At 46.1% G+C, this 21,972-nt stretch overlaps 1 protein-coding gene across 1 annotated transcript; it reads right to left on the bottom strand.

Annotated features, from left to right (window-relative positions):
• Nucleotides 1–791: 791 nt before the first annotated feature.
• LGALS9 (galectin 9) lies at nucleotides 792–19,367 on the bottom strand. Its single transcript, XM_073316011.1, has 10 exons — nucleotides 19,261–19,367; nucleotides 16,232–16,320; nucleotides 14,560–14,770; nucleotides 13,818–13,937; nucleotides 7,332–7,367; nucleotides 6,885–6,968; nucleotides 6,051–6,062; nucleotides 3,756–3,844; nucleotides 2,157–2,319; nucleotides 792–1,263 (listed from the first exon to the last, which is right to left on the bottom strand). The coding sequence occupies exons 1-10, from the start codon at nucleotides 19,288–19,290 to the stop codon at nucleotides 1,117–1,119; spliced, it is 981 nt and encodes a 326-aa protein (XP_073172112.1). The 5' UTR covers nucleotides 19,291–19,367; the 3' UTR covers nucleotides 792–1,116.
• Nucleotides 19,368–21,972: the final 2,605 nt, after the last annotated feature.

Genomic DNA, 21,972 nt, shown 5'->3' with positions numbered 1-21,972 from the left:
CGCAGGAAATCAGACTAGATCAACGGTTCTCAAACTGTGGGTTACAACCCCATTTTAATGGGGTTGCCAGGTTCAGTGTTAGACTTGCTGGGGCTGAGGGCTGAAGCCAAAACCCAAGTGCTGCCACTGGGAGGTGATGTCAAAGCCCGAGGGCTCCATCCTGGGACAGCAGGGCTCAGGCTCGCTCCCTGTCCCTCCCCCTCAGGTCATGTTTTAGTTTTTGTTGCCAGAAAGGGATTGCGGTGTAATGAAGTTTCAGAACTGCTGGACTAGATGAGCACAATGTCCCTTCTGTCCTTAATCTTTGAATCACAGCCCAACACCATAACTCAGCTGTTCTGATCTATTACAGGGGCTGTCCAGCTGGTATCTGCAACACCCTATGCCATTTCCCCGTGTCTGGTAGGGAAACCCAGGCCCACCCTTCACACTGGGTTCCAGCCCAGGGATCCTCTAACAAGCAACAAAGGTCTGCACAGTCTTACCCCTTGCTGCTGTTTCCCTGGGCTTTTTCCTACTTACCTGGCAAGTTACTACAGGGCAAGCCACGTGAGAGTCTACAGCGTACCACCTTCCTGCTCAGTAACGTCCCATGTGAATTCTGCTACAGCACAGGGAAAGTTGAGGGACTTTAATGGACAGCAAGCTGGTGCGCTGTAGATGCAGACCCTGGCTTTCCCAACAGTAACTTGCAATGTAGACAGAATCTTTATCCATCAAGATAAAACACAACCTTAAGTTTGAATGGTTTCTTCAGAACTCATTAAAAAAACTAACACATTTTCTCCAAATGTTTTAATATTAAGTTTAATGCACAGATCCCTGATTATTCACTTACAAAATTAAGGAACATAAGTATCATCGTAGTAAAAAGGCCTAAAAAATGAACAATATGATCTGAACAGAAGTAAAGTTCTAGCATATAAAAAGCTTATACAAAAAGCGTGGGTTGGTCTAGAAATAGCAGGATTGCTAGTTAGGTTGAAGTGGTTATAAAAAAAAAAGAATTAGATTCTTGATTAAGTTTCAGTAGCAAATTCCCTAGTAAACAGCTAATTTTAGGAGGCGTACACAGAAGCTGACTCTGTTATATAAATTGTATGTAGGATTTCATCTTTAAACCTGAACATAGGTCAGCATAACATCACCCTCTACTTCAAGCCTGTCTATCTGCTGGAGGTTAAGAACTCGGTGGTTGTATGCAAACTGGTGGAGTCCATTCACAGTCACCATAAAGCAGCAAGCTTCACATAAAATCCAGATCTGCAAACCAAGGGAGGAAAAAAAGAGTGAAGAAATCCCATAAACAGGCATTCAGAAATGAGCAATAGCTATGGAGAAAAATATATAGAAAGCATCAAATATATGAATTTCTCCCTCTTTTATAAAAATACATTTGCAAAGTTGCGCTTGTAAATCATAGTAGTCATCATTCTAGCACAGGAGCAGTGTGATCTGGTAGAGCGAATGCTGGACTGGAGTCAGGGGCCCTGGAGTTCCGATGCCAGCTCTCACTGGTTTGCTCTGTGTCTGCAGGCAAGTCATTTAACCTCTATGTTTAAGATTTCCTATCTATTACATGGGGTTATCGATATTTTCTCACCTACCCCACGGGGCTGACTGAGCTCCACAGCTCTGAAAATGTCAAACACTAAGAGTTATTACAGTGGGATTTACAATTCTAGTACAGACCAGCGCTCGCTCTGGGAAGCCTGCCTCCAGCAGGAATATATATGAACGCTAAAGCCTTCATGCAGCGAAATGGAGGGAAATTCTATTCTATGCTCTCTGGTCACTGGCTTATTCCCTGAAGCACACGCACTGGTAGTCCTTTTACTGTTATCCTTACTACGAATACGGACCTAAACTTTCAAGAGTGCCTAGGGATTTTAGTACCTGGCTTTTGGGGCTGTCAGCTTGAGACACATTGAAAAGACCTAATTTTCAGAGAGTGCTAAGCACTTGCCCTCTGAAAAATCAGGCTCCTTTAAAGGTTCTCAAATTGGACAACCAAGAGCCTCTAACCACTTAACAATTTAAGGTGCTATTTCTCTTCCTAAATGTGCCTAAGTGAATGTAAAGACCTCAAAGGCCAAAAGCAAAATGTCCTCGTCAATGAGCATAACGAGTGACTAGTTTAAAATGGTTTTGCTCACTATGAAGCTCTGCCCACGGCTGAGAGGCATGCCACTTGGCAAGCCACGTTCCTCTGGCCCCCAGCGCTGGTGCAGAAAACTGTTGCGGACAATGGTCTTCTCAGAGAATCTTGGGTTTAGATGGAAGGCAATTTCTTCGCCCCATTTCAGATTGACATGGAATCTAAACACACCGGAGACAAATCACACGCATGAAACCCCCTCACTTTTAAACACCACCATTCACTACAGTTTTAACTGGGGAACACAATATGATTAACTAGAAGGTGTGACATGCAAAGTCAGTATCAAGCACAATAATACAGTACATGCATTTAAGCCACTTAAATAAAATATGCACCCTTTTATTTTGCCGCTGCAATTTGTGGCTGCTTCAAGTAGTTAATAGTTGGCCCAAGTTATAGAGCATTAAGTCACCTACTGCCTTAGTTTCAAAGATGGTGAGCAACTGCAGTTCCCCTTCACTTTACATGGAAGCTGTAAGCAGCCCGCTCCTCTGAGAATCGGGTAATCAGCTACCTGAATGTGACTACAAGTCAGGCAGTTAAATGTGGCCATCTGTGCTTGCAATTCATTATTCTCATAATTAATTGCTGGTGCAAAGTAAAATGCTTGGCTGAGGCCCCTTTACAAATTCTGATCAACAATTTGACTCATCGCTATTGTATTCATTATGTTAAACTCAACAATGAGCTTGGCTTAATCAAAAAGTTTAAAAGCTTTAGAGAAAACACATTTTTACACAATGTACACTAGCACCTTCAAGTGGTACAGTCCTCTCCTGGTCATATACCACTGTCATTTTCAGTAATAAAATGCCTTGACTGAAACGTCCCATTCCTAGGATTAATTAACAGTGCAACAATTTCTAATGAGATCTAAAAAAGCAGGCTCTGTCTTGTTCAGAAGAACTACTTTCCTCCCGTCTGCAGGGTGAAAATGTCACAGCTGTGTGTGCTGACTGAATTAGCTGGCCAGGAGATTCCAAGAGCTCTCGGCATCTGTAGCCAGGTATCTTGACAGACACCTCGACTCAGCAAGTGATTCCACACAGACAGACCTCTGCACTGCCATTAAGCATCACTGAAATCTAGGGTGCAGTTGACAGCCCAGGCAAAATTTGCCATCAGGGCTAAAATTTGCAAACCAAGAGCCAAATCTTACTCTCGGATGTACAAGCTGGCTGAAACTGAAGTCAGTGGAAGGAAGAGTGACCTCAACTGACTCTCAGTGAAGTCAATGCAAACACTCTCATGGAAGTCAACGGGAGTTGATCCCCCAAACTGTTAATTAAACACCAGCTGTACTGGCCTACTTGTAGTGGCTGTTATAGGCATACAAGCATGTTGCGCAGCCACTGAGGCTGAGGGGGAAAGATGTAAGGAGAAACACCAGCCAGTTGTAAAGGAAAAATCTTAAGGATGCCAGGACATGTCAACAGCAGCTGTGTTTGTGTGCAGAGGGATTGCAGCTATTTAAAATATAACCATGACTGTATGCTGGGGGGAAAAACCCTTCCTGACAACTGCATCTTCCCTGAACTTCAGAGAAGTCTAAATGTGGCTGCAATGCAGACATGGGGCTGTCTCTGCTACTTACCTGTCAGCATCAAGAGGAATGGTCCCTGTTATTACGAGAGATCTTGATGGACAAAGTCCTCCAAGAATCGAAGTGTGGTATGGCACAGGCTAGTGAAAGATACAGGAAAACAGGCTTAAAAAATATCAATCAGAACATACTTGCTTCTGTAATAAATGAAGGGAGGGGCTAGCTCCCCTTTATGGACACCCAGCCAGCCAGTTAGCTATAAAATCCCTCTTAGTAGCTGTTCTCTACTTGCTTTACCTGTAAAGGGTTAAAAAGGAAGTAAGTGGGCACCTGGACAAAGGGGCCAGTAGGAGGCCTAGAACTTTTTAAAATTGAAACAAAACTCCCCCTTTGTCTGTCTGTTGTTAGCTCTTGGCTGAGAGGTAAACTGGATAGGAGTTATGCTGTAAGAAGTGGAGCCAGGTATGAAAAATCATCAGAATCATACCTAGAAACTGCTCATTGGAAAACCCAGATATGAAGTGAGCTGTAGCTCACGAAAGCTTATGCTCAAATAAATTGGTTAGTCTCTAAGGTGCCACAAGTACTCCTTTTCTTTTTGCAAATACAGACTAACACGGCTGTTACTCTGAAACCAGATATGTAAGTAGATCAGGAAATGTTTAGGAAGATGCGATTAGGTTTATCTCTTGTTATTTCTTTATGGCTTGTGGATTCCTCTATGCTAACCCCAGGTGCTTTTGTTTTGCTTGTAACCTTTAAGATGGACCCCCCCGAAAGCTATTTTGGTGCTAAATTTTTGGAATTGCTCTTCTAAAAATCTAACAGCAGCCTGAGTTTCCAGATGTATTTTCTTTCTTTTTGTTTTTAATAAAATTTACCTTTTTTTAAAAACAGGATTTGGATTTTTGGGTCTTAAGAGCTTTCTGCACATGTTTTTAGTTAGCTGGTGGCAACAGCTGATTTCTTTGTTTTTGTTTCTCAGCTCTTCCCCGGAGAGGGGGATGCGTGAAAGGGCTTTGAGGATACCCCACAGGAAGGAATTCCCAAGTGCGCCTTCCTGGGCTCTCAGAGGGGTTTGCATTTGGGTGGTGGCAGCATTTACCAAGCCAAGGTCAGAGACAAGATGGAACCTTGGGAGTTTAATCCCAGCCGGGAGGGGCCAGTATTCATTTTAAAGTTCTGTCAGGCCCCCACCTTCTGCACTCAAAGTGCCAGAATCAGCCTTGGCAGCTTCCTTTTTATTTTCACCCACCAGGGGGAGTCTAATAAATGCACATCAGTTAAAAACAAATGACAAAGGAAGTCAGACAGATCCTGAAACAAAAGTGTCAGGGTGTTTCAGGTCCATTTAGAGGTTGAGTCTGTCGCCTGTAAGGAGCACAAGTAATCTTGCAATACATTAGGCATTGCCCTGCACTGTAGGGTAAGCAATACTGAATGTATCAAGCTTCCGACTCTCACGGGGAGAGTGCTTCCCAGCACAGGCAGACAAACATACACTAGTTCTGTTTGGTCTAGTGAGCTAAAACTGGGAGTGTGGCTGCAGCCGTATGCGGGGTGGCTCAGGTGAGCTGAGTTCAAGCCGGCCTGACCCCCTGGGTATGTGTCGCTGTGAACAGAGCACTAGCTTAAGCAGAGCTAGCGTGTGTTTGTCCAACAGGGCTGGGAAGCGGGCTGGGCCCAGTCCTATTCAACAGATTCATAAATGATCTGGAAAAAGGAGTAAACAGGAAGGTGGCAAAATTTACAGATGATACAAAACTACTCAAGATAGTTAAGGCCCAGGCAGACTGTGAAGAGCTACAAAAGGATCTCACAGAACTGGGTGACTGGGCAGCAAAATGCCAGAAGAAATTCAGTGTTGGGGGTGAGGGAATAGATTGGTCTCCAGGGCCCATTCAGTCATTGGCTTCCACTCTTCTAATGAGACCATCCATCTGCATCAGTTTTTGTGACCTGACTCTGAGACCCACCAGACCACACTGAGGTCACTACTATACTTTTAATGTTGGCCTTTAGTTTTATTTAACTCAATCCTCCCACCCCCCCCTGGAATGCCAGGTAGCAATCAAGGCATGCAGGCTCAGCAGCGCAGGTGTATGGAACCTTTCCATAAGAAAGGTGTTCTGTAGACTAACCTTTCGACTGTTGGATAACCCAGTGGGCATTATTCTTTCCCAATGTGACAATTCAGAGAAGTCACTTCTCCTGACCCTCTTTCGGCTCTCCGAAATCACATTCTCAGCCAGAATTCTTTTTCACCTGATCTTTCAGCACTTCAAATTTAAAAAGTACCCACCTCCCCAGTGACAACCACCACAAAATAATGTTATAAAGACTTACATAAGTTTGTGGCTGGTACGGTCCAGGTGGAAAAGCAGGATTTGACGACAAACAGAAAGGAAAAGAGAAAAGATCTCACACATCTGAACAGGCAGCCTTGATAAGCAGGCAGAGTTAAAACAAAAGTGTGCTTACAAATTCCATGAGAGCCACGCTTCCAATTCTTAAATGTAACCCACTCGTTCTTTTAACTATGCTTTACTTCTGTGTATTGATTTTAAAAGTCTGTAAACCACACCAGGGTTTTCAAAGTGGGAGAGGAAGGAGGTTCCAATGACAATTTTGAAAGGGGATATCGCAAGATCCCTATTTAGACATTTGATTAATAAAAGCTTTCTATCTGTGCTGCCTAAAGTAAAGCCAACGAGACAAATTCTGTTCTTAGTGACACCCACGCAACCTCACTGAATTCTGAGAGCAGAGTATTCAGAAGCTACACACAACAAAGAAAAGGGCCCAATCCTACTTGGATGGGATTCTCAAAAGCACTAAACACTGGTCTAATTCTACTCTCCTTGACAGCAAAGGAAGTTGAGGGTCCTCAGCACCTCACAGGATTGGATCCCAAGACAATCATTTCACATTACTATCCATCCAAAAGCACCAGTCTGGAGTCTTAATATTGCAGACAAAAGTTGGCTGCTTTAGTTCTTGCTAAGCTTGCCTTAGCAGACCTGGAATATTGGGCTGGGCTATGTTCTGCTCTCTGTTACACTGATGTAATAAAATCCAAACTAACACTAGTCAAGCAAATTTAATTATTTTCTACTTACATGATGTAAAAGAGAACTCTATTTAGCCCATTGAATCAAGCAGAAAATTTTCCCTTCAATTAATACAAATGGATTCAGCATCACTTAAACTCACACTATATGTTGATCCAGGAGCCAACTGTATAGGTGGGAAAGCTGCATTGGTCTGAAAAGTGAAAGACAATCTTGGTACTTAACAAATAAAAGAATAGCCACTAGGAGGCACTATCGACACAGAAAACAGGTGAATCGTCGTGAGCGTACAAATTAGCCCTGAAAAAATCATGAAGAAGGCCCAGACTGTGATATTTTTTTTCTCTCTTATCACATATTGCCATTATTGTCTTTGCGTGCTCTGACAATATGTTTCTTTCTGATTAAAATATTCAGAATCCTATTCTTGCTTCTGATTTTTCGTGGAGTGAAGAAATAAATAGAGCTTGTCAGAGTTGCTCTGTTTCCCAACTTTGGTTCATACAAGCCAACAAAAGGAATAAAGTGCACAAAGAAAGTTAGAGTAAACACTTACGATCCCAGCTGATCTAGGACACCAAGCACCTGGGGGCTAAATGTTATGAAAAAGAAAAAATTAGTCCAAAAGGCTTGAATTAACAGTCCTGTCTGAATGGCAAAATCAGCTGACAGAAGTAATGTGGTCTAGTGATTCCAGGAGACCTGGGTATACACTCTTCCACAAACTTGATACGCAATTGCCTTCTCATCAGACCATGAGTATTTACTATTAAAGGTACTGATGCAGAAACAGTTATATTTCCTGCAATACAGTGAACTAGACTGATTGTTAGGGTAAGATATGTTGGACATATTTAGACACTCTAAGCAACAGATTTCCATAGTAGTGATGACATGCACCCTCCCAGTGACCATGCTGGAATTGCATTCTCAATCCTGCTCTTCTTCCCCTAAATATTGCTGTTTAAATGGATTATTCTTTTTTAAAAAATTGTATTTTACACATATATGGTCATGAATTTTCCAGCAGTTATTATTCCAAACGAATGGTGACAGCACTGGAAGCAGACAGGCGTAGGGGTAAATACCATGAGAGTTTCCTCAGTATTCCTGTGATAATCCTTTTAATCCATTGCTAGACTCTTCAGTGTGTGTCAAATAATGAGCTAGTTCTGTTAGGTAGCCCCAGTGTTCACTAGGACTAGATTGCACAATCAAAATTATTTCAACCATGAGTTAAAAAATTAGATTTGAACCAGATCTTAGCATCCTGCACTCTTTCCCTGAATCCTCAGGTGAATTCCTTGCCCAATGCATCAAAAGTAAACCAGGATCTGCAATGGAGAATCAGTGGGCAAAGAAATTAAAGACCATGAGCCAAGGTCAGCCCTGGAGTATGGAAAATTTAGCATCCATTGAAGTTCATGGGAATTACACACAGTTCCTGTGGTACTTAATTCAGCCCAATGTCTAATTCACCAGAAAAGCAGTGAGAAGACACTGCCCCTTCCCATTTGCTCAAACATCAGTGGGGGAGAGGGAATCTATACACAACAGTAGGATTATTGCAAAGAAACAGGAATCATAATATGGGAAAACAATGGGTGGCTTTAGTTTTTCAATTAGGTTACAAATTAAGAATGCTCAAATGCACCTGTAAAATTTGATTCAATAAGACAATCGCTGTATATTAAATACTAACTATTCCAGAGATCTTTGTGAAGGATTGAATAAATGTCATATACTAGATTATGAAATATTTATGTCATTGTGCACTGTTATATTTTGCTCTCAGCATGGAAAATCTTATTATAAAAGCAGGTTTCTTAATTACTAGAATCTAGAGGGGTTTTTTTTATTCTCTGAAGTCATTTATATTTCCCTCCCTCCCCCCAGAAAACAGTAAACACCACAGCTGTTATACAAATAAAAAAAACTGGACAATTCTCCCAGAGATACCCTTTGAGCATGGCTACACTTGCAAATGTAGAGTGCTTTGAGTTAAACCAACCTTCGTGGAGTGCAGTAGGGAAAGCGCGGCAGTCTGTCCATACTGACAGCTGCAAGCACACGGACATGTCCACATTTGCGGCACTTGCAGCGGCATTGGGAGCGGTGCATTGCTGGCAGCTATCCCACAGAGCACCTCGTCCCATTCTGGTGCTGTAGCTTGTGGGAAGGGTGCGGAGGGTGTGGGGCATTCTGGGTCCTGTCCCAACGCCCTGTGATGCATCGGTTCGCATCCCAGCAATCTCTCTGCTTCCATCCACAATTGGAGCCATCTTTCAATGTTTTTTGTACTGCGCGCTCTGTCTTCCCTTTCGGTCTGCAGGAATGGAGCCCGAACTGCTGAGGAATATGCTCATGAATCTCGCCAGCACATCACGTTTGGCAGTCGAGTTACTCCTTAAGATCCAAAGTGATGGTAAGGACTCCGACGATGATATCGATGCGAGTATTGCATACGACACGAGATTGCTTGTGGCATTCACGGACATGCTCACCACCGTGGAATGGTGCTTGTGGGCTCGGGAAACAAGCACTGAGTGGTGGGATCACTTCGTCATGCAAGTCTGGGATGAAGAGCAGTGGTTGCAGAACTTTCGGATGAGGAAAGCCACTTTTATGGGACTGTGTGCTGAGCTCGCCCCCACTCTACAGTGCAAGGACACGAGATTGAGAGCTGCCCTGACGGTGGAGAAGCGAGTGGCTATTGTAATCTGGAAGCTGGCAACTCTAGATAGCTACCGATTGGTCGCTAACCAGTTTGGAGTGGGGAAGTCGACTGTTGGAATCGTGTTGATGCAAGTTTTCAGGGCCATTAATCGCATCCTGCTCAGAAGAGCCGTGACTCTGGGTAACGTGCATGACATTGTGGCTGGCTTTGCACAAATGGGTTTCCCTAACTGCGGAGGGGCAATAGATGGGACGCATATTCCAATTCTGGCACCAGCCCACCTAGCCTCTGAGTACGTTAATCAGAAGGGGTATTTCTCTATGGTTCTCCAGGCGCTTGTGGACCACCGTGGGCATTTCATTGACATTAACACAGGCTGGCCCAGAAAGGTGCATGACGCACGTGTCTTTCGGAACGCTGGCCTGTTCAGGAAGCTGCAAGTCGGGACTTTTTTCCCAGACCAGAAGATCACCGTAGGGGAAGTCGAAATGCCCATTGTGATCCCTTTATTGCCATGGCCTATGAAACCCTACACAGGGAGCCCTGACAGCAGCAAGGAGCCGTTCAACAACAGGCTAAGCTGGTGCAAAATGACTGTGGAGTGTGCTTTTGGCTGTTCAAAGGGCCACTAGCTCTCTCTGTATGGGAAGTTGGACCTGGCTGATGACAGCATCCCCGCGGTTATATCCGCGTGCTGTACCCTCCATAACATTTGTGAAGGGAAGGGTGAACAATTCACTCAGGCATGAAACTAGGAAATTCAACACCTGGAGGCTGAATTCGAACAGCCAGAGAGCAGGGCTATTAGAGGGGCCCAGCATGGGGCTGAAAGGACTAGGTATGCCTTGAGGGAGCAATTTGAGGCTGAAAGCCACCAGTAATGTCTGGTGCCCTGCACGGGAGTGAAAGGTGGTGGTTCCAATGTTAGTAGAATCTGTGTTTGCTACGCATGATACACTGACTTGCAGAGCCTGTTGCTTTCCTGGGCTAAGATATCTTTTACGTTCTGCAATAATAAAGAATGTTTTCAAAGCAAAAAAAAATCCATTTAATGAAAAGAAAATGCATTTATTGAAAAGAAACAAAACTGTGCAAGCGCATTGCCCAAGTTCTGGATGAGAACTTTGAAGAGATCACTGAGGCCAATTACTGCAATGTGAGAGAGCACCTCAACGCCCTATTCCACATCTAGGCATGCATGCGGCCCTAACCCTCCTTGCCCCAAGATCCCGCACCGAACAACTTCCTTCCCAAAATAAAAGCCGCTTACCGGGAACCTCCTCTGGTGTTTGTCCTTCTCCAAGCACTGGCCGCGGCGACTGGCTACCTTCCTCCTGGCTTGAGAACAGCTCCTGGTTGCATGCATCTACGGATGCAGGGGTGTCTTCCTCCGCCTCAGCACCCTCGCTCCCGCTTTGCTCCTCCTCCTCTTCCTGCCTTGTTGAACTGGGCTCTGAAGTGTCCATGGTGGTACTCGGCATGGAGGTGGGGTCGCCCCCAAGTATTGCGTCCAGCTCTTTGTAAAAACGGCAGGTCACAGGGGCAGCACCGGAGCGGCGGTTTGCCTCTCGGGCTTTGCGGTGGCATTCCGCAGCTCCTTCACTTTAACCCTGCACGGCAGTGCATCCCGGGCATGGCCCCTTTCCAGCATGTCCCTTGATATCTGCCCGAAGGTATCATAATTCCTATGGCTGGAGCGCAGCTGGGACTGGACAGCTTCCTCCCCCCAAACAGTGATGAGGTCCAGCACCTTGCCATTGCTCCATACTGGGGATCGCCTGGCGCGTGGGGGCATGGTCACCCGGAAAGATTCGCTGAGAGCACTCCACGCCTGGCTGAGCGAACAGGAAGGGGATTTTCAAAATTCCCAGAGAATTTAAAGGGCGGGTCTGACGGTTGGTCACCTGAGGGCAGGGCAGTACAGTTCAAAGTGATGACCAGAGTGGCTAGAACAGGCATCGTGGGACACGTCTGGAGGCCGATCACAGAGCATTAACAGACCAGGGTGTCCACACTGGCGCCATGACGCTCCAGCGGGGGCGCAGCAAACGTTATTCCACTCGCTGAGGTGGAGACCAGCAGCACCGTAGCCATGGAGTCAGAGCGCTCTACGTGCCTTGCCAGTGTGGACGCGTTGTGAGTTAGAGCGCACTGGGCTGCTTTAATGCGCTGTAACTTGCAAGTGTAGCCATGCCCTTAGTTGTAAGTACATCTCTTCAAGAGACTGAAATTATTCCTAACACTTCATACTTCTCTAGGGAATTGCACAGATCCAAGGATCTCACAGTACTTTAGGAACATTAACTAATTAAGCTTCACAACACAATCCTCACATTACTTCACCCCGCACTCAATTACCAGCACACCTAGGGCTGCAGTTTTTCCGAGCACCACTACACTGTAAAATGGCAGAGGATACAAAGAAGGTATATTGTGTCCCACCAAAACTGCAGAGAGAACTCCCGCAGGAAGAATTAATTTACCTGCATTGGAATCTGGACAGGAAAGGAGGGTTCACACCCCTAACTTTTGCAAGAAGAGCCAGGATCTTTAACACAGAGAACGGGTCAGCACCGAGGTTTCACATCTGATTTGAAAGACGGTCCCTGCAACAGCCCAGCATTTATAAATGCCTGGCTGCTGTCTCTTGCTCACATACCCAGGTCAGATTGATTGTTAGAGCTGGGGTTGAGAAGGAATTTCCTCCCAGATCAGATTGGCTGGGACCCTGGGGTTTCTTTTGCCTTCCCCTGCACCACGGAGTGTCGCTCACCTGCTGAGATCATCTAGGCATATCTCACCAAATAATTCCCTGTCATTGCAAGGGCCTCGGGCACTGGTGACAGTTTTGTAAAGGGACCATTCAGTGCACAAGAAACACACTTTGCTTACAGTACTGCAGGCTGGGAACTTGCTGCTTTACTCAACTATATACAGACGGGGGGAAGGGGTGAAAAACACACGCTAATTAAACAGGAAATGAAGTAAGGGTGGAGCATGGCTCAAACCATCATACTCTGAGCCAGTGGCTCTCAATCTTTCCAGACTACTGTATCCCTTTCAGGAGTCTGATTTATCTTGTGTACCCCCAAGTTTCACCTCACTTAAAACCTATTTGCTTACAAAATCAGACATACAAATACAAACCTGTCACACAACACTATTACTGAAAAATGGCTGACTTTCTCATTTTGACCATATAATTATAAAATACATCAACTGGAATATAAATACAGTACTTACATTTCAGTATTCAGAGCAGTATAAACAAGTCATTGTCTGTATGAAATTTTTGTTTGTACTGACTTCGCTGGTGCTTTTTATGTAGCCTGTTGTAAAACCAGGCAAATATTTGATGTTGATGGTGCCCCCGGGAAGATCTCTGCATACCCCCAAGGGTACGTGTACCCCTGGCTGAAAACCACTGCTCTGAATAAACCCCATTAACCCCTTAATGACTACTTTACTACAGGCAGTTTGGTGTCTTCCATGACACACATTTTAGTTTCCAGAGGACTAAAATGGTATGGTCTAACTAAAGTCTTTGTACTTCACACAGAGGTCCTGGGTAAAAAGTAATGGCCTGTGATATTCAGAAGGTCAGACTGGATGATCTGATGGTCCCTTCTGGCCTTAAAAATACACGAAACAATGAAGCCTCTTCTAACGCCCTGCTGAGGCATTGGCCTACTACTGACTCAGAGAGAATGAGAATCAGCGACACCACTTGTTCTTTGTAGGCACGTATCAGTTCCTTGTAGGTCTCCAATCCAGTCCCCCGACTTTTCATATTTAATAGGTTTATAACACAAGATGGTCTGGCTGAAGGCTCATTACTATTTCCCTGAAAGGCTTGCCTCCAGTTCAGTAAATACGGGAATACAGTAGAGGGTTTTTTTTTTTTTTACAAGTAAAATATTGGGTTTAAGGACTATGGGTCCAATGATTCCTAAAAGGATCTGAACATCCTCATCCCACGCTGAGCTCAGAGCTCACTGAGTTTGCTGGCAATTTTTCCACTGTTGGTTTAGCTTAGTTACAGTTTCATTGATGGCAGCAAAATTGGAAGCACTAGAACAGACAAGCATTGGCTTTTTATCATTCTATCATCTTGGAGCATGACACGGCAATAAAAAAATACCTGCACTCTGTCCACGCTTATGTTTTTTTCCCACGGTTAGTCTAACACTGGTGAAGCTCCACCACTGGGAGCACTAGTGGGGACAAGACCCGTTTGAGATATTCAGAAACCCATAGGATATACTCAGATTCTCACTGGATCATGCCCCAAATCTGCAAATACTAGAGTCTCTCCAGTTCACCTCGTGGTTCTGAAACACAATAATACATGCAATCGGCACTTACAGTAGTATCTTGGAAGCTGATGACTGCCACTTCCACACCCCCAGACACACTAAGGTTGTTCACTTTGGAAAGTGGAATCCGGTGCTTGTACTCCACAAAGTGCTTTCCATTTACAGCAACCTGCCATGTGTAAAAATCAGAAGTTATTCTTTTGGGATAAAGGATAACATCTCGTGCCCATAAGAAAATGTAAGGTTTGTTTTAAAAAAAAATTACAAAACCTAAGAACAATAGAAATATTTCTATGAAGTTTTACAAAAATCAAAGAAACAATTCAAAATAAACCAACATTTCCCTGCAGCTTTTGCAACCGAAACACTGCAGCACTGTGCTAGTACCTGGGAACCCAAAAGCGAAATTCACTAGAAACTGAGGAAGAACTCAGGCAAAACTGACTAGTCTTTCAATTGTCTAAATGGATTAAGGCCACAGTCCTGTAAACACATATGCCGGTGCTTAGCTTTACACATCTGAGCAGTCTCATTGAAGTCAATGGGACTTCTCACATGTGTAAAATTAAACATGGACACGAGTGTTTCCAGCATCAGGGCCTAAAATGCAAAAGTAAGCACAGAGTTTTAGTCCATTCCCATTCCAATAAATGGAAAGACTCCCATTAAAGATTCCCTTTAAAAGAGAATTGTTTTAATATAACTCTTTACATGTGAGAATGTTCCTTGATTCAGCAGAATAGCCATTTTAAAAATAATTTTCAAGTAAAATATAGTATTAAAAAAATTACCAGGAATGAGTCGTGTGTTACCAAAACCCGAATCTCAAAGGGGTGACCTTTAAAAAAAGGCATTTCATATTTCCTCTCCTCTTTTCCCCAAGTCTGTCTTTCAAAAGTATTGCAAACCACATATCCACCCTCTTCGAATCGTGGGTTAAAATGAAAAGCAATATCAGCTTGAGGAATTGGGCAGGATCCACACTGAAAGTCTATCTGGAACCTGTGAAGGAAAAACGTACAAAGATGAACTAAACTGAGCATAGTTAAGAAATCTAGTGTGCTCTCACTTGTATCCAAAATAGTCTTTCTAGAGGACTAGCCTCTGCTCCCTCTCAAAGATGTCTCTTCTGTCATTACAACATTTCTGCGTGGAAAGTCTAAAGCAACATAGTAATTTAGGATCACAGTCTATTCTACTGTGAAAACAAACAACAAAAACCTCACGGTGTTCATACTTAGTAGTTAAGCCTGTTCTAACTGATTTTATCCTGCTGAAAACCAACTAAGGTTATGATCCTCCAAACACTTATTTCTGGGCAGAGATTTTTTTCCCATGACTAGTCCCACTGAACTTATTAATTATAATGTTGAATTGTATAATATGAATTAATCATAATGTTTAGGACTATTCCCAGTAGTAAATATTTGTGGGATCAGGGCTCAAACCAACAATCTGAATATTTACAATGCATGTTTCAACGCTACTGAGCCTCTTGAGATATTTCCATTGTTTTAACTGACCTTCCTTCTGAGGTAACTGCGTGATTGGCATATTATAAGATTGGAACTATTTACTGCTGCGATAGCACATCTCTCAAAGGTGCATTTCGTATAGTATCAATGATAGTAACGTCAAGCCTGATCTTGCAAACCCTATCCCTTTGCGTAGTCCTGTTGATTTAAAGTAGTAAAAATTAGTCAAGAGAATAGCAGCTTGACGGATCAGGCTCTTATTGGGAGAATAGGGTGGAGGAGACGAAGCGATGTTTTGGTCACACGATTTTTATAAAGGAACCTAAAAATAGTAATGTGACTAGTTTATGTTATACCAAAAGATGTGAACTCTAACTTGCCTTTTTAAAGCCCCAGTTCAGGAAAGTACTTAATCTCAAATATTCTTCTGAACAGAGATGTGATTACTCATGTGTTTAAGGTTTAGCAAGTGCTTTACTGAATCGGGGATTATATTCTGTATGCAATAAAGATGGTCCGCAGAGGGAGTACCGTACTGCAGTGATGTTAGTTGTATGTCTAAATCCAGTAATGGATACACATTCACCTAAAGTATTTGTGCATAAAGTCTTTATATCTCTGGACACCAACGAGACGAGAATATCAATTCTATGACACATATAGACTCTGATGGCCTGATCCAGGAACTCAAAACGCTTTCGAATTTGGATCTCTGAGCTATCAGCAATGGACAGTTCACCATCTTTTCATACATGATATCTGCACGCTCTCAAAGCCGTATCTGAACGACTCTGTGTCAACAGATAAGAACTGGATCAGTATTTCTGGGAATGTGGGAAACTTTAGCACAGATAAACTCCTCTGAGTCACTAGAGCTAACCTCATGACCTCTTCCTGGTCATGCTCCAGGGAGTAGAAACATTCCATTATTCTCAACAGTTCATTTTAGGCACAGGAGTGGAGCAGCTGTATACCTACAAGCACACACCTGTCACATGGAGGAAGAACAGTTCCACTGATGATAACCATCAAGCCATCACGAAGACTGCCATGAATAGGGCCAGTAAATGGGAGAGACTGGGGAATAGAAAGAAAGCAACACAGTGTCCATTAAAGGGTTACAATATTTAAATCACTTTTCTAATCCTGAATTGGTGTTCATCTCCCATTCATCTGGCTGTGGATTTAGATTCCTCTGCCCGACAAATCACTACAAATTCCAGCCTGATGAACTGAAGTCAGTATGCCGCAAAATTTCTCTCTGAGGACTGTTCCTATAGAGCATGACTTTTCTGTGTAAAGGCTTGTCCCTTGCAGCCTAGCTACGTAAGATGAAACAGCTAAAAACTCTGTCGATCCTAGTGGTAACAGTCAGCATTCCTTCCTACCAGGCAATGTGGCCTGGTGGACAGGATAATGGATTGGTTCAGGACACCTGGGATCAACTCTCAGCTCTGCCCCCAGCGTCCTGGGTGACCTCAGGCAAGTCACTTCCCCTTCCTGTGCCTCAGTTTCTCCATCTGTAAATGTGACAAGAAAGCTGCTCACTGCTAGGGCTGTCAGCCTGGGGTGGTTTGGGACTCCAGCTAGAGCCTGGCTGCCCACCAGGTTCCCAGCTCCCCACTCCCAGCCAGGCTGCTGCCTGGGTTCCCCACTCCGATCCGGGCTGTGTCTGCCTGGTTCCTCACTCCTAGCTGTGAGCCCCGCTGCACGGGGCAGCTCCAATGCTCCCGGAGAGGAACATGGAGCCGAGAACCCAGGGGCAGCTGTGCTCCCAGCGGGGAGCCCAGCGGTCAGGTGGGCTCCCGGTGGGGAGCTGCGCCCAGAGCTGAGAGCCCAGGCTGTCAGCCCCCCTGCCTCCCTAAGTTGGTGGAAGCGCTCCTGGTGAGGACACACATCACCCACAGAAGGAGGGTAGTGTAAGCGTGAACTACTGCAGTCATTACTGTGGTGGCTGTAAATTGACCTAACATAGGTTGACTTAAGTTTGTAGTGTAGACATGCCCTCAGAAACAATATCACTGATCCAGGAGTAAGAAGAGGCAAAAACACCCTATACTAGCCTACTCAGAGAAGTTTGAATAGTAGCTTTGGAAGAAGACTCTCCAAGTGGTACTCGGAAGCTCAAAACGAAAAGGGAAGTTGCATGAAGTAAAAAAACAAGCAAACAGCCCAACAACGTTACCTAAGAAGACTATATCTATTCTGCATACGGAAGTATAAAAACAAGTTCATTCCAGTTTTCACACAACAAACACTGACTTTGTGGTTTTAAAAAATAGTTGTTTTTTTTAATCTGAGGTTCTTTTTCTCTCAGGCTTAGTTCTTTCATGTGTAACATTTTTTGTCAGAGGACTTGAGTGTAAGCATGCTTCAATTTCCTATATCAGTGGTAAAAGAATAATACGAAGAGAAGATTATAGGTGCAAAACTTGCAAGCATTTATTTGTAAGGAACCTAACAAGACAGATTTTCTCTTGCTTCAACAGATTTCTTTGCTGTGATCATTCATCACCCCAACCCCGGAAGCAATGCGCCTTTCGATTTTGGGTCTCTGGGTTGTTGCTCAATGCTGTCCATTTCCTGTCCCTCAGAGATGCACTCAGGAAACATGGGGTCTTGATTCTCCTCTGCCTCATACCTGAGGTAGTTATTTGCACCTGTGCAAAGTGGGTGTACAAAGATATTGCCAGCAGAGATTGCACGCAGATGTAGATGAATACACAAGGTGCAGGGTAGTGGAGAATCATATTTCCTAAAGAGCACCTGGCTTTTTCCAAGAAGCTGTGAAATGCATTAGTCCAAAAGTGAGAAATGCAGCCACTGGGACAAATGTGTCCCTGGTATGACTGTTGTTTAGAGCAGCGATACGTTGGACCCAATGTCTTTTCCAAGGAAGACTGCCCAGGATCTGTTCCATGAACCGCTGTGACCCAATCCCCTTTCACTGCCTTATGAACCCTGGTGGCATATTACTTTCTCTACCAGACCCGGGACACTTGGGGCCACATTTCCCAGTGTATTTAGGTGCCTAAAGATATAGATAGGGGCCTAATGGATTTTCAAAAACGTTTACGAGTTTGGTGCCTGGATAAGACAAAGTGGATGAGGTAATCTCTCTTATTGGATGAATGTCTGTTGGTGAGAGAGACAAGCTTTCCAGCTACACAGAACTCTGGGTCTGGGAAAGTTACTCGGAGTGTCACAGCTAAATACAGGGGTGAAGAGAAGATAGATTAGCACAGTGGCTCTCAACCATTCCAGACTACTGTACCCCTTTCTAGGGTCTGATTTGTCTCGTTTCACCTCACTTAAAAACTTACAAAATAAGACATAAAAATGCAAAAAGTGTCACAGCACACTATTCCTGAAAAATTGCTGACTTTCTCATTGTTACCATATCATTATAAAATAAATCAGATGGAATATAAATATTGTACTTACATTTCAGTGTCTAGCATACGGAGCAGTATAAACAAATCATTGTCTATGAAATTTCAGTTTGTTCTGACTTTGCTAGTGCTTTTTATGTAGACTGTTGCAAAACTAGGCAAATATCTAGATGAGTCAATATACCCCCTAGAAGACCGCTGAGTACCCCCAGGGCTACACGTACCCCTGGTTGAGAACCACTGGTTTAGCGTAAGTCACTAGCGCATATTCTAAGGGACCATTTGAGGTGCCCGGTTGCTTTTGAAAATCCCACTAGGTGCTCATCTATGGCGCTTGACACACCTTGGGAAATCTGGCCCTTGGTCACTCTCAGCGTGTGACTCAGCCTGGCCCAGAAGGGGGCTTGGGAGGAGTGATGGCTCCCAACTCAGGCAGGGGCGAGCAACTTGGGGATAACAGAGAAACCCAAGAAACACTTCAGTGGCTACAAAAGGGGGGTGGGAGGAGGGGACAAGAAAGAACTCTTCCTGTTTTCTCCCCAATCTCTCTCCTGCCCTCCATGCCCCACCCAAGCCCAGGGGTCCCTCTCCCCGTGCCACCCCCCCGCCAGAGAGAGAGACTCACCGGCTTGAAGTAGGGCGCCAGCTGAGCCATGGGAGCGACTGGAGCAGACAGCCTCTGACTAAAGAGAAACCGAGAGTGAGAGCGGCGGAGTCAGGGGAAGCGGAGGCTGTTGTGGGAGGGGGGCAGGCGCGGGGGGTGGCGCACAGGCTGGGGGAAGAGGGGGGGCGCAGGCTGAGGGGGGAGGGGTGCAGGCAGGAGCTGGGGGAAGAGGGGGCAGGCTGGGGGGGCACAGGTGGGGGGCGCAGGCAGGGAGGCGTGTTGTGCAGGCTGTGGGGAGAGGGGAGCAGGCAGGGGATGAGTGAGAGGGGGCAGGCTGGGGGGGCACAGGTGGGGGGCACAGGCAGGGAGGCGTGTTGTGCAGGCTGTGGGGAGAGGGGTGCAGGCAGGAGCTGGGGGAAGAGGGGGCAGGCTGGGGGGGCACAGGTGGGGGGCGCAGGCAGGGAGGCGTGTTGTGCAGGCTGTGGGGAGAGGGGAGCAGGCAGGGGATGGGGGAAGAGGGGGCGGGCTGGGGGGGCACAGGCGGGGGCACAGGCAGGGAGGCGTGTTGTGCAGGCTGTGGGGAGAGGGGAGCAGGCAGGGGATGGGGTTGTACAGGCTGGGGGAAGAGGGGATGCAGGCTGAGGGGGGAAGGGTGCGGGCAGGACCTGGGGGCGCAGGCTGGGGGAGAAGGGGGCACAGGTTGTGGGGAGAGGGAGCGGGCAGGGGAAGGGAGTTGTACAGGCTGGGGAAGAGGGGAGCGCAGTCTGAGGGGGGAGGGGTGCAGGCAGGAGCTGGGGGCGCAGGCTGCGGGAGAGGGGGGCAGGCTGGGGGGCACAGGCAGGGAGGCGTGTTGTGCAGGCTGTGGGGAGAGGGGAGCAGGCAGGGGATGGGGTTGTACAGGCTGGAGGAAGAGGGGGGGCGCAGGCTGAGGGGGGAGGGGTGCAGGCAGGAGCTGGGGGAAGAGGGGGCAGGCTGGGGGGGCACAGGTGGGGGGCGCAGGCAGGGAGGCGTGTTGTGCAGGCTGTGGGGAGAGGGAGCGGGCAGGGGAAGGGAGTTGTACAGGCTGGGGAAGAGGGGAGCGCAGTCTGAGGGGGGAGGGGAGCAGGCAGGAGCTGGGGGCGCAGGCTGGGGGAGAGGGGGGCAGGCAGGGGGGCACAGGCAGGGAGGCGTGTTGTGCAGGTTGTGGGGAGAGGGGAGCGGGCAGGGGAAGGGAGTTGTACAGGCTCTGGAGGGAGCACATGCAGGTGGGTGATCGCAGGCAGGGGACAAGGGGCACAGGGATGGAGAAGTGGGAGGAAGCAGTTGCTGACAAGGAGGTGTGGGGCAGGCTGTGAGACTGGGGTGGCTGCAATTAGGACACGTACCATAAGTAGAACCAGCACAGGAAACTGGGGCACAAGATGGGACCCACATTCACAATCTTGGGCCCTGTCGGAAGAGCGGAGAGAAACAATGGCAAACCGCTTGCTTTACAAAGGGCACGAGGAGGGAGAATTGCCCTCCAAAACACAGCACACTGGATGGAGGACTCCGTGTCCGTGCTGGCCATTGCTAACGCACCATAGGGTGAACGGTGTTGCCAGTTGAGCTGTCCACATGGACACGAAGGGTTAAATGTCCAGCAGCTCTATTTGAATCCAGAGGTTGCTTCTGTTCTGGGAATTGAGTAAGAAGATTGGGGAAGGAAAGACTGGGATGCACCAGACTAGAGGATTGTGCGATAGGGTTGGTGGACTCTCCAAACATAAGCCTGGCGACCTGAGCTTCAGCTGAGCCCACATTGCAAAATGAGTGGCCACGGACCCATGCCACAGTGGGCCTCGGACTCAGACCTGTATCCCTGGACAAGTCTGCAGGCCTGAGAGGTTTCTGGTGCAAGTCAGAAGACACTGTGTGTGTACAGTAGGTAAGTTTGGGCTGAGTCTCAGCCAAGGTTTACTATGCAGTGCAGACATACACACAGAGGTTTGGCCTGTATGGGATATAGTGTTTACCGAGTACTGAAAAACATTCCATTTTTAACAGCTCGGTAACTTGGGGGTCAAGCTTATAGTTACACTTGTGTAAAATGTGGTGTTAAATCTATTTCAGTGGATTTACACCAGTGCAGTTGAAGAGACAGAGGTTAGCCTTGAGTATTTGGGAGGCATTCTGTGTTTGCATGGTTGTGTAACTAATGTCACCAACAGAGAACTTGAATAAGAAGTGGGCTCAAGCTGCAGAGTTTAGAGCTAGATTTGGATCTCGAACATATCATTGTTCCGATACAGCCTGTTTGGTACAGTAGCGAGGCTGAGAAACCTGTGGCTGAACATAACCTCAGGCAGTTTTAGCACATCCCTCTTCTGCTGGAATAGAGGAGATCACTGGGTGAGGCGATCAGCTGAGAATCGGCATGGGGGGCACTGATTGCGAAGCAGCTGCACTGGCCCCCTAGCCCATGGTATGGAGACCACAATTTCCAATTCCTGATTTTTTAGCCTCACCCTTTTCCACTTCAAAGTTAGTTATTCGCCTCCCTCTTTTCAAGACTGGAGTATCCCAGACCACAGGCCATTTTTCCTGGAGGATAGATGATCAGGAACACCAGCGTACAAAAGAGTTTGACCATATGCCTTCAATTGCCAATGAAGAGGCCCACTCCTGAGGGCATCACTTAACTCTTCAGGGTTAGAGGCTTGGCATAGCTCCAGGGACTCAGTAGAGCTACTCAGACATCCTCACTGCAGATTT

The sequence above is a fragment of the Lepidochelys kempii genome, chromosome 17, assembly GCF_965140265.1.
Source record: "Lepidochelys kempii isolate rLepKem1 chromosome 17, rLepKem1.hap2, whole genome shotgun sequence".
In the NCBI taxonomy this organism is placed as follows: Eukaryota; Metazoa; Chordata; order Testudines; family Cheloniidae; genus Lepidochelys; species Lepidochelys kempii.
Note: the sequence above shows the minus strand (reverse complement) of the source record. Positions and strands in the feature narration are given on the sequence as shown.